At 43.1% G+C, this 9877-nt stretch overlaps 2 protein-coding genes across 2 annotated transcripts; both read right to left on the bottom strand.

Moving 5' to 3' along the window:
* Positions 1 to 219: 219 nt before the first annotated feature.
* LOC117461372 (zinc finger protein 468-like) lies at positions 220 to 1413 on the bottom strand. The gene is made up of 2 exons (XM_034103201.2): positions 1153 to 1413; positions 220 to 1061 (listed from the first exon to the last, which is right to left on the bottom strand). The coding sequence occupies exons 1-2, from the start codon at positions 1313 to 1315 to the stop codon at positions 445 to 447; spliced, it is 780 nt and encodes a 259-aa protein (XP_033959092.1). The 5' UTR covers positions 1316 to 1413; the 3' UTR covers positions 220 to 444.
* A 2909-nt stretch (positions 1414 to 4322) lies between these two features.
* tpi1b (triosephosphate isomerase 1b) lies at positions 4323 to 8800 on the bottom strand. The gene is made up of 7 exons (XM_034103120.2): positions 8591 to 8800; positions 6234 to 6357; positions 5888 to 5972; positions 5453 to 5585; positions 5231 to 5316; positions 5056 to 5143; positions 4323 to 4973 (listed from the first exon to the last, which is right to left on the bottom strand). The coding sequence occupies exons 1-7, from the start codon at positions 8697 to 8699 to the stop codon at positions 4855 to 4857; spliced, it is 744 nt and encodes a 247-aa protein (XP_033959011.1). The 5' UTR covers positions 8700 to 8800; the 3' UTR covers positions 4323 to 4854.
* Between the last annotated feature and the right edge of the window lie 1077 nt (positions 8801 to 9877).

Below are 9877 nucleotides of genomic sequence, written 5' to 3'. Positions count from 1 at the left end.
GAATGACCTCTATGTATTTATTGACTTTAAGAAGGACTTTACTGTCAGTTCCCAGAAACGAAGTACATACGAGACACCAGTCTGAACACTACCACATACTGTACACCAACATAAAATGATGAATGAAATGCAGTTACTGCCATCTACTGGAGTACTGTGCAACTTCCTTTTCTAATGTTACTGCAGCAGGTCGCAAAACACAACACAACACTAAACAAAGAGTATTTAATTTTTATTCTTCAGTAATAAATTAACATTAACTTTATTTTGTTAAAGTGTTTTTATAATTAATTTGCACACAGGCTTACAAGGCTTTTAATGAGGTCCATGCACACGTTAACATACACAAACGTTACATTCTTTGTGTTAAATTATGAATACAGTACACACAGCAACAACAAAACTACTCTATCTGAAATGTGTGTTTCAATGTTTCAATGTGAGTCATGCAGGCACATTCTCCCTCTTGTGCACGCTTCGTACGTGCCTGCCCAGAGACTCCATCCATTTGAAGGATTTGCCACAGTAGTTGCACACAAAGTGTTTCCCCTCGGTGTGAATGGTCTGGTGTCTGTTCAGAGCGCTGGTGGTGATGAAAGTCTTTCTGCAGATTTCACATCTGTACGGCCTCTCTCCGGTGTGTGTCCTGATGTGAGCTGAGAGGTGGGAGCAGTTACTGAAGCGCTTCTCACACACCGAGCAGAGGTAGGGTTTCTCTCTACCTTCGTCGCTGTGATTATTGTGGAAAGTGTGGAAGGGCGAGGTGGGGTCCTGGAGGCTGCTTTTCAGGCTGGAGGGGGAGGAGATGAAGTCTTTAATGTCTGATTCAAGGCTTTCCAGCTGCTCTTCGTCGTGACCCAGCCAGAAATCCCTGTGGCTCTTCGTCTGGTGCTCCTTCTTCACCTGGGAGGGCTCTGGATGCTCCTCATCTTCCTCACAGGGCTCAGGAGGCTCCACTGCAGAGACTGAGTGATGCTGAGGGGGAGGAGGAGAGGGGGGAGGAAGGTGTTGGTGTGTGAGCTGCTGCAGCTGGGCTCCAATGCATCTGTCCAACCGAGGCTCTAGATAAAAGACACATACAAGCATCAAAATCATGCAATTTATCCGTAATATAACGCAGTTCTGCATGACATTTTGTTCCATTCAACCGACCTGATATGAGGATCTTCAGCTGCATCCTGAGACGACTGATTTCCAGATCTTTTGAACGAAATATCTCCTCTTTGTACTCGGTTATTGTCTTTTCCACAGCTGCAAATATCTCCTCCGCTGCAGCCGTCAGTCTCTCGCTGAGAAATACTCTCAGTGACTGCATTTTGGACGCTTGTTAATTACAATAATTTGCTTTTAGTGGCACTGTGAGACGTTTTATTGTTGCGGGTCCCTGAACGTCACGCTTCGCTTGTAAACACGGAGAGTGAGACCCTCAAAGGCTCCACTGCGGGGAGCCAGCGCCCCCTGCAGCACCGGGGTGAAAACAAACCATAACGAGTAATTTACGACCGAAAAAACACAACATATTGGTTGATTCGACAATAATATGTTATACGTCTTGCAAATGTTGTATTTACTAAAGGGCCATTGAATACAAACAAGGTTTCTCGGATGAAAACATGTGGTGAAAATTACAATTTTTTTTATGGAAGCCAATTCCTGCCAGTAGAACACACAATATGCTACAATGAAAATCTAAACTATCTCTAAATAATGATTTCATATCTGAAAATCGTGACTAAGTATCTAGAAATATTGACTTTGTATAACAGAATAATTACTTAGGACACAAATAATGGCTTAGTATTCAATTAATTACAGCAGTGTCTTAGTATCGCAAACTAATTACTATGTGGACCAGACCCAGCATGGATCCAGACAGGTGTGAGTGACTTAAAGCACATATCAGAAAAAACTCAAAAGCATGAACATGGACAAGCCATGTTTGGGAAAGTAAACAGAGCTGTCCAACTCAATGAAGGCTACGGGATAGGGATCTGTAAGCATACGGAGGTTGACAAAAACAGGCACATCCTTTCTAAAATAATAGACTGTGGGTGTTTCTCAATGTCGAGGAAGGCCGCTCCAGAGCCACTATTTCAAGCATACTATGTCATCGAAGGACTGTTCCAATGTCCAGGATGCTTAGAATTCTACCGAGGCCGGCGTCCTTCGTTGCGGGAAATTTCGAGGCTGCACATGTGTATCCTCTGCGGTCTTAAAATCCCCACAATGCTTTGCGCACGGACCAATTTCCCAAATCTTTGGCGGAAATCGCGCTCCATTTAAGGCGGGCCTCGCATATGACGCACGCCTGTTAGCCTGTTCCACCATTCTTCGTTTTCCGAGGCTAGGAAGGATTCTTGCCTCGCTTCTGAAAGACCTGACTCGGAGGGACATGTCCTACCAAGGAAGCGTCCTCGACCTTGAGAAACACCCTGTATCAAGTTCTAAGAGCTAGTGCCTTTGAGCTAACCCTGCCTTGTAATATGACATATTTTTACTTTGTATACGTTTGCTCACATTTTGGTAGAGCCCCCCCCTGGAGAAAGATGTACCAGCCACCACTGCTATGTTGCATGTTGCTATGTTGCACAAGCACTATGTTGTATAAAGCTCAGTATATAAGCTAATTTATATGAAAGCCCATTTCTGTATAATTCAATTTGAAAGTACACATTTAATGTTTATTTTATTAGCTTTTCTTTTTTAATGCTTAATGTCTTTCATTTTTTGTAAAGCACTTTGAATTGCCTTGTGTTGAAAAGTGCTATATAAATAAACTTGCCTTGCCTTGAACAAAAATATAAACGCAACACTTTTGTTTTTGCTCCCATTTTTCATGAGATGAACTCAAAGATCTAAAACATTTTCTATATACACAAAATACCCATCCATCCATCTTCTCCCGCTTATCCGTGGTCGGGTCGCGGGGGTAGCAGTTCCAGCAGAGAGCCCCAAACTTCCTTTTCCCTGGCGACATCAACCAGCTCTGACTGGGGGATCCCAAGGCGCTCCCAGGCCAGCGAAGAGATATAATCCCTCCACCTGGTCCTAGGTCTACCCCTTGGTCTCTTCCCAGCTGGACGTGCCTGGAACACCTCCCTAGGGAGGCGCCCAGGTGGCATCCTAACTAGGTGCCCGAACCACCTCAACTGGCTCCTTTCGACGCGAAGGAGGAGCGGCTCAACTCCGAGTCCCTCCCTGATGACCGAACTTCTCACCTTATCCCTAAGGGAGACACCAGCCACCCTGCGGAGAAAACCCATCTCGGCCGCTTGTATCCGCGATCTCGTTCTTTCGGTCACGACCCATCCTTCATGACCATAGGTGAGGGTAGGAACGACAATGGCCCGGTAGACAGAGAGCTGTGCCTTCTGGCTCAGCTCCCTTTTCGTCACAACGGGTTAGGGTTAGGGTAATGTTGTGAATCGAGTGGCCTGTGTTCGTCGTCCATAACCACCATGGGCCACTCGATTCACAACATTACCCTAACCCTAACCATACCCCTCACAGCAGATACTGACTGGTTTTCGGACACCCCCAATAAAGCAAAAATGCACGTTTCAGAGTGGCCTTTTATTGTGGCCAGCCTAAGGCACACCTATGCAATAATCATGCTGTCTAATCAGCATCTTGATATGCCACACCTGTGAGGTGGGATGGATTATCTCAGCAAAGGAGAAGTGCTCACTATCACAGATTTTTTCAGATTTGTGAACAATGAGAGAAATGGTTATTTTGTGTATATAGAAAATGTTTTAGATCTTTGAGTTCATCTCATGAAAAATGGGAGTAAAAACAAAAGTGATGCATTTATATTTTTGTTCAGTGTACATGAGAAAAACAAGATTAGGCAAGTCATTAGAATAAATGTTCTCAAATTAATTAGTAATAGCAGCATAATGATTTTTACTAATTAATTTGAGAACATTTCTCAATGCTCAGGTTTCTATTTTACAGATTGATCAATATTTATTTTCTGTATGCAAGATTGTGTTTTGCAGAGCTAGAATTTCATCCCATGTTACTCGAGTCTTTTACTCCTGCCGTGTGTCTGATTTAGTCCAGTGCCAGGATAAAAATAGCAACTAAATGCTTCTCTGCATGGCATTGTCTTAACTGGAGGTCATTTCTGTAATAAGATATCGTCTGCCTGCCATCCCGAGAACATCTCTGGGATTTCCACCGTCTGGAAATGAACACACAGCTGTTTATGAACCCTTTTGTACACAAGTAAAATAGAAACAACTATGAAAGTGTCTTTAGGAAGTCATGGGATAAACACTATCAAGAAAACAAGCAAAAAGAAAACGCAGCACTTAAAACAGTCTCTAAACGGTTTATTATGTTTCCTTACAGCCTTGCCACCCTTCTTCCCATCGGCCATGACACAGTATGATTAACATGTAATGGACGCTCTTCTCTTGGCAAACAGCCAAAGAGAGCGGATCATGCACGTCTACGGGGGGAGCCACAGAACATCATAACCACAACAAAAGAGACATCAATATTAATTGAGAGCTGTGACACTGGAACTTGGTAAACTTTTCAAGTAAAGGCGTGGACTAGCTGTCCAAAGGAGGTGTCGATGTCGGTCTTTGCAGCTTGGTGGAAGTTAGTAAGCACACAGACTTTTCTCAGTAGATTTCACTTTTTTCAGTGCAGCACAGTGCAGCCTGTCCCTTCTCTTTATGACAAAATATAGCAAAAGAATAAAGGAAAAAGGAAGGAATGACATAATTACACCAATACGTTTGAATAAAAGGGGAAGAGGACTAAGTGAGGGATGATGTAACTGGATGTCTGGATGACTCTGGCCTCTGATCTGGACTCGGCACATTGCAGCTGCCGGAGTTTTTATAACTTTGCGTTGATGATTTCGATGATTTCGGGCTTCAGGGAGGCTCCGCCCACGAGGAAACCGTCAACGTCCTTCTGAGAGGCGAGCTCTTTGCAGGTAGCGCCAGTCACAGAGCCTGAAGAGAGTCATATTTAGAGATTAATGTTGGAAAAACTAACTAGAATATCACAAAAAGCACCATGTTGTCACCGACTGACCTCCATAGATGATCCTCACGGAGCTGGCTACGGCCTCGGACACGTTGGCCTTCAGCCACCCCCTCAGCTTGTCGTGAACTTCCTGAGCCTGACATATCAAACAGGAAGCAGACACATCAGGACGAGTAATGGGGATAAACTGCAGAAGTCATTTTCACTGGTTACTTATATTGACCTGCTGTGGGGAGGCGGTCTTCCCGGTGCCGATGGCCCACACGGGCTCATAAGCAAGCACCACCTTGCTCCAGTCCTTTACGTTGTCTGAGAAAAAGATGCAAGATAAGACTTGGATTCATATTTTCACACGTTTTCTGGTTTCCACCCGTCTCTAGTTTGCATAAACATTCCCTAATGCATCATTTAGTGCTTGTAAAACTCTACATTTGGGATTGCTTACCTGCGATGACCTTGGTCTGAGCGAAGACGACCTTCTCGGTGATGCCACCCTCCCTCTCGTCCAGCTTCTCACCGATGCAGGCGATCACACTGAGACCACTCTCCAGAGCGTGGGCGGTCTTCTGACCAATGAGCTAAAACACACACAAGCATGTAATCACAAAGTGTACTCGGGAGGAAAGGTGTGTATCCTACTCAAGTAAAGATATCCCTCGTTCAACCGACTGCAGGGAAATACACGTTAGAGAAAGTGACAGTGAAGAAAAAAGGCAACAATAAAAGTAGGCTAGTATTTAAAAAATAATCGGTACACAACCACGGCATAAATAAATAGACTCAAATTAGAAACTAAAGGATTACACTTTAGCACTCCGCATCATAACAGCAAACTATGAAGATAGCGCAGAGTGATTAAAGAAGATAAAATAATCATTACCTCATCACTCTCTCCGAAGACGTGGCGTCTCTCAGAGTGTCCCAGGATAACCCAGTTCACTCCACAGTCCTTGATCATCACAGGGCTGGAGACACATGTTCATACAGTTAACACAAGATAAGCAACACAAATGGGTTTCAAACAGTGATGTGAAATACTTTGTGACCCAGAGGATTCTGAATGAAGTGTGGAGAATGTATCCTGCTTGGCCAAATGGCTAGTTACACAGTTACATATTACCCACGTTTAGCTGCTATATGGTGCTTATTTTGTTCCCTGCATCCATACATCTTTAATTTGTATTTACCAACCCCGTTTCTTCTACTCCGATGGACACGTGACGTACCTGATCTCCCCAGTGAAGGCTCCCTTGGCGACTTTGTAGCAGTTCTGAGCAGCAACTCCGAACTTAGCGTCCAGTTTGGACCTGACGAAGTCCAGGTAGATGGAAGGAGCGCCGCACACGACCTCTGTGAGCAGAAGAAGAAGACGACATTAACTAACTGTTTTTTGTATAGCACATCTATTGGTATTGAGAGACCAAAGATGATGAGGTGACAGTAGGGATTCATATTTGGTCTGTTAGAAGATATTAACCAATCAAAAATAATTCAGGGAAACTGCAGTCATTAAAAATGGGGATGGCTCATTTGAAATAATTGTACCATATAACTGCATGTATGATAACAGTATCCAGACCATGCCCAAATATCACTTAACACTGTTTAATGCATATTCTACATGTTTCGTCTCTTTGATGAATTTCTATGAATGAGAGAAGGCATGTTCAGCTTCAAGGCCCTCCATAGACTCTCAAACAGTGAGACAAAATGTGGCCTTGAACACAAGTCTGTACAATCACCCTGAACTCCCACCAAGTACATGACTTCATATGCACTCATTCACACAGTATTTCAACACCATGGGGATTAAAAAAGGACAAATCCAGTTCACTTTATTCAATCATGATGTTTAAAAAAGGCACAATCCATACCTCATTGCATAACAAAAAGGGTCAATAATCACAAAAAATCAAATAAAAAGAAACACAGAACTGTCAAATGAGAGCCCTCAAAGTGATTGGCAGATCTAAAATGGACGACAATTTAAACAAAGAACTTATTTGTGTTTCCAGGTGCCGTTAAAAGTATTTGTTTACATCAGTATTGCTTGTACTGAGCAGCACTAAGTCAACATACTCTAGTAACTTTGATTGTTTTAGTTCATGCCTACTTAGTTATTGTATATATTCTTTACTTGTACACGGATTATTTATTATTTAATTGTTCCCTATTTATCAGTACTTCCTTCTTGTCTTTGTGCTGATGCAACACCTGCATTTCCCCCTGTGGATCAATAAAGTCTTATCTTATCTCAGTGTGTATTACTACAACTACTCAACATCCACTTGTATGTTGAAACTACCAATACATGGTGTAACTGATTCATGCATATCAAACTGCATGCAAACTCCAAAGGTTTGCCCTTTCTGTGCAAACAAGATTCAGCAGCAGCGGCAGCAAAGGTCTGCACGGGTCAAACCGAGTACAGCAGAGCAAAGACACTGACATTCAAAATGAAACTATATCTTGGGGTTAAGGGAGTCTAAATTAAACCTGTTACTATTGGGCTGGTAAAGGTCATTAATCTCCTGCCACGGTCAGACCTCTCTGCATTAAAGGTCTGAGTTCAGCCTCCTAAAGGTCGCATTCTGCAGAGGTCACAAGAGGTCAAATCAGAGAAGAAGAGTTTAAATATTCTCGTCTCCATGTGGAGGAAACAGCTGAACTGTAAAGCGAGAGAGGCCAGTGGGACAACTCTGCTTGTATTTCACCCTGTTGCTGTAAGGGGGTGGATTTATTCAATGGGGCAAGGTCCACGGATAGTTTAATAGAGTGACAGTTTGCGCCCATCTAGAATACAAAAAAACATGCAACTTTACAGGAGGAAACGACAGTGGAAAACAGGCCTGGAAACATTCAACCTCTCCCTGCATTCATTCATTCATTTACACCGAAGTAGCCAAAGACAAAAAAACGGCTGCAGCAGCAAGTCTACAGGAAGCAGACAGCAACAGGGCGAATGGCTGCTGCTTTCAGGTCATGCAGGAAAAATCGTTATCCAACTAAAAAAGTACATGTATCTGCTTCGGCTATGGCGTTATCTGTCCTTCATCTCCTCGTTTGAACTGCCTCAACAAACATGAAATTAAAGCTCACAATAGACGACAGTATTTAATGAGTTTGCACATGAAAGAGGAGCGGCATTTTTAACGAGCAGACTCACTTGAATGCACCATGCACTCTCACAGCAGAGGCTGGACTACGTGCTGCTGCAAACGCACACCCACCACCGACATTATTGAAAATCCCATGCCAACATCTGTCATCCCCCCCCCCCCCCCGTCTGCTGTTTAGGGCAATCTCGGTTTGAAAAGAAAAAGAAACAGGAAATGCAGAGTTAACAGTTAACACTGAATGTCTCTTTATAAGGGCCTGGAATAGAGGAGGGATGACGATAATGGTGTCACTGATGTATTCAATAACCGAGCCATTTTGTCTGGATCAGTCCTTTGTGACATTAAACGAGGAAGCGTGCATATGAACAACTGTTATTTAAGTCGTGATAATTAGAAAACAAGTGGTTACAATTAAGGATATACAAAGATACATTTGGCATTATAGTTGTTTAAAACACACATACCGACATTGGGGTCCACCTTGGCTGCGTTCATGGTGTCCATGAGCTCCCCGAGACTCTTCTTGTCTCCATTCAACTTCCAGTTTCCACCGACGAAGAATTTCCTGCTCATGATTGCGGGTTTTTCTGTGTGTTTGCTAGAGATTTAAAGGGTAGTAAAAGCTTACTGAAGTTTGACCTTCTCTGGAGTAAAAAGCGAGTGTGAGAGAGGGGCTCAGATTATTTATGAAGATGGAAAAGTTAACCCCTCCTCTCAGCCAGCTCCATTGGTTTATCACGGAACGCCCGTAAACGCGTCTTCCCATTTGAGGAAAGGGAAGAGCGATATGTCATGCTGCATCAAGTGCTGTGCGTAAAAACGTCCACACACAAGGATCTACCTGTTACATCGGGGCCCTGAGTAAACATTTTATTCACAAATGTAAATATTTGAAAGTCAAACCACATATCAACAGATGGAAGAATGAATTCAAAATCGCCCCAAATACATGACGGAAAAAAACGCCCGGAGACGTATTTATGTTGCTTGAATAGGACCAAAAACATTTTATTTAAATTTTGTGTTTGCTGTATGTTGTATATGTTTGCACTAGGGGTGCCCAACCAGTCGATCGCGGGGAGATTCCCAGTCGATCGCGAGATGTGTCTAAAAATAGAACAACAATATTCTGTTTTATCGTTAATGTCCTATAACATAATCTTCCTGTGCCAGAATAATGCACTTGAACGCATCAAAGCGTTGTGATTGGCCGGCGTGACCCCATGTGTCGGGGCGTGGCTGGTGGGCAGTGGGCAGTGCACTAGTTCGCTAACGTTGTCCGTGTCAACAGGAGTGACAGTCCGCACACACACAAGACCGCAATTATGGCAGAAGCAAAACATATATCATTTTCACTCCGAGTGGGAGGATGATTATTTGTGTATCTATTCCAATTCAAAGTCCATCTGTCTCATCTGCAATGCGAGCGTGGTTTTATCGAAGAAGGGTAATTTAAGAGCGGCATTTCAAAACAGTGCACAAACGCTACGAGACGGAATTCCCTCCTAATTCTGCCCTACGCATATGTGGCAGCACTGTTCAATGTTTCTTGAAAACATTACCCACTGTAGTATGTGACGTGTGAATAAACTCCAACTCTGTATCAACAACACTGTTGTGTAACTTCAGTTAAATACTTGTATGTGTGTAGATTAGAAAGAGGTAAGATAAAGGATCTGCAGTATTTTATGAAGTATTAATCGTACAAAGGTCAGTTGTATACAAGTACCTGGCAGTAGGCTGTCAGTAAT

This window comes from Pseudochaenichthys georgianus, chromosome 16 (assembly GCF_902827115.2).
Source record: "Pseudochaenichthys georgianus chromosome 16, fPseGeo1.2, whole genome shotgun sequence".
Taxonomy (NCBI): domain Eukaryota; kingdom Metazoa; phylum Chordata; class Actinopteri; order Perciformes; family Channichthyidae; genus Pseudochaenichthys; species Pseudochaenichthys georgianus.
The sequence above is the reverse complement of the archived record's forward strand: the minus strand, read 5'-3'. Positions and strand labels throughout refer to the sequence as shown.

Excerpts from the sequence above, each read along its gene's own strand:
- tpi1b (XM_034103120.2), bottom strand. The coding sequence starts at position 8,699 with ATGAGCAGGAAATTCTTCGTCGGTGGAAACTGGAAGTTGAATGGAGAC. Across the intron at positions 5,973-6,233 it reads GCCTTCACTGGGGAGATCAG|CCCTGTGATGATCAAGGACT; the intron begins GTACGTCACGTG and ends ATGTGTCTCCAG. Across the intron at positions 5,586-5,887 it reads TCTTCGGAGAGAGTGATGAG|CTCATTGGTCAGAAGACCGC; the intron begins GTAATGATTATT and ends TGTGTGTTTTAG.
- LOC117461372 (XM_034103201.2), bottom strand. The coding sequence starts at position 1,315 with ATGCAGTCACTGAGAGTATTTCTCAGCGAGAGACTGACGGCTGCAGCG. Across the intron at positions 1,062-1,152 it reads GCTGAAGATCCTCATATCAG|AGCCTCGGTTGGACAGATGC; the intron begins GTCGGTTGAATG and ends TCTTTTATCTAG.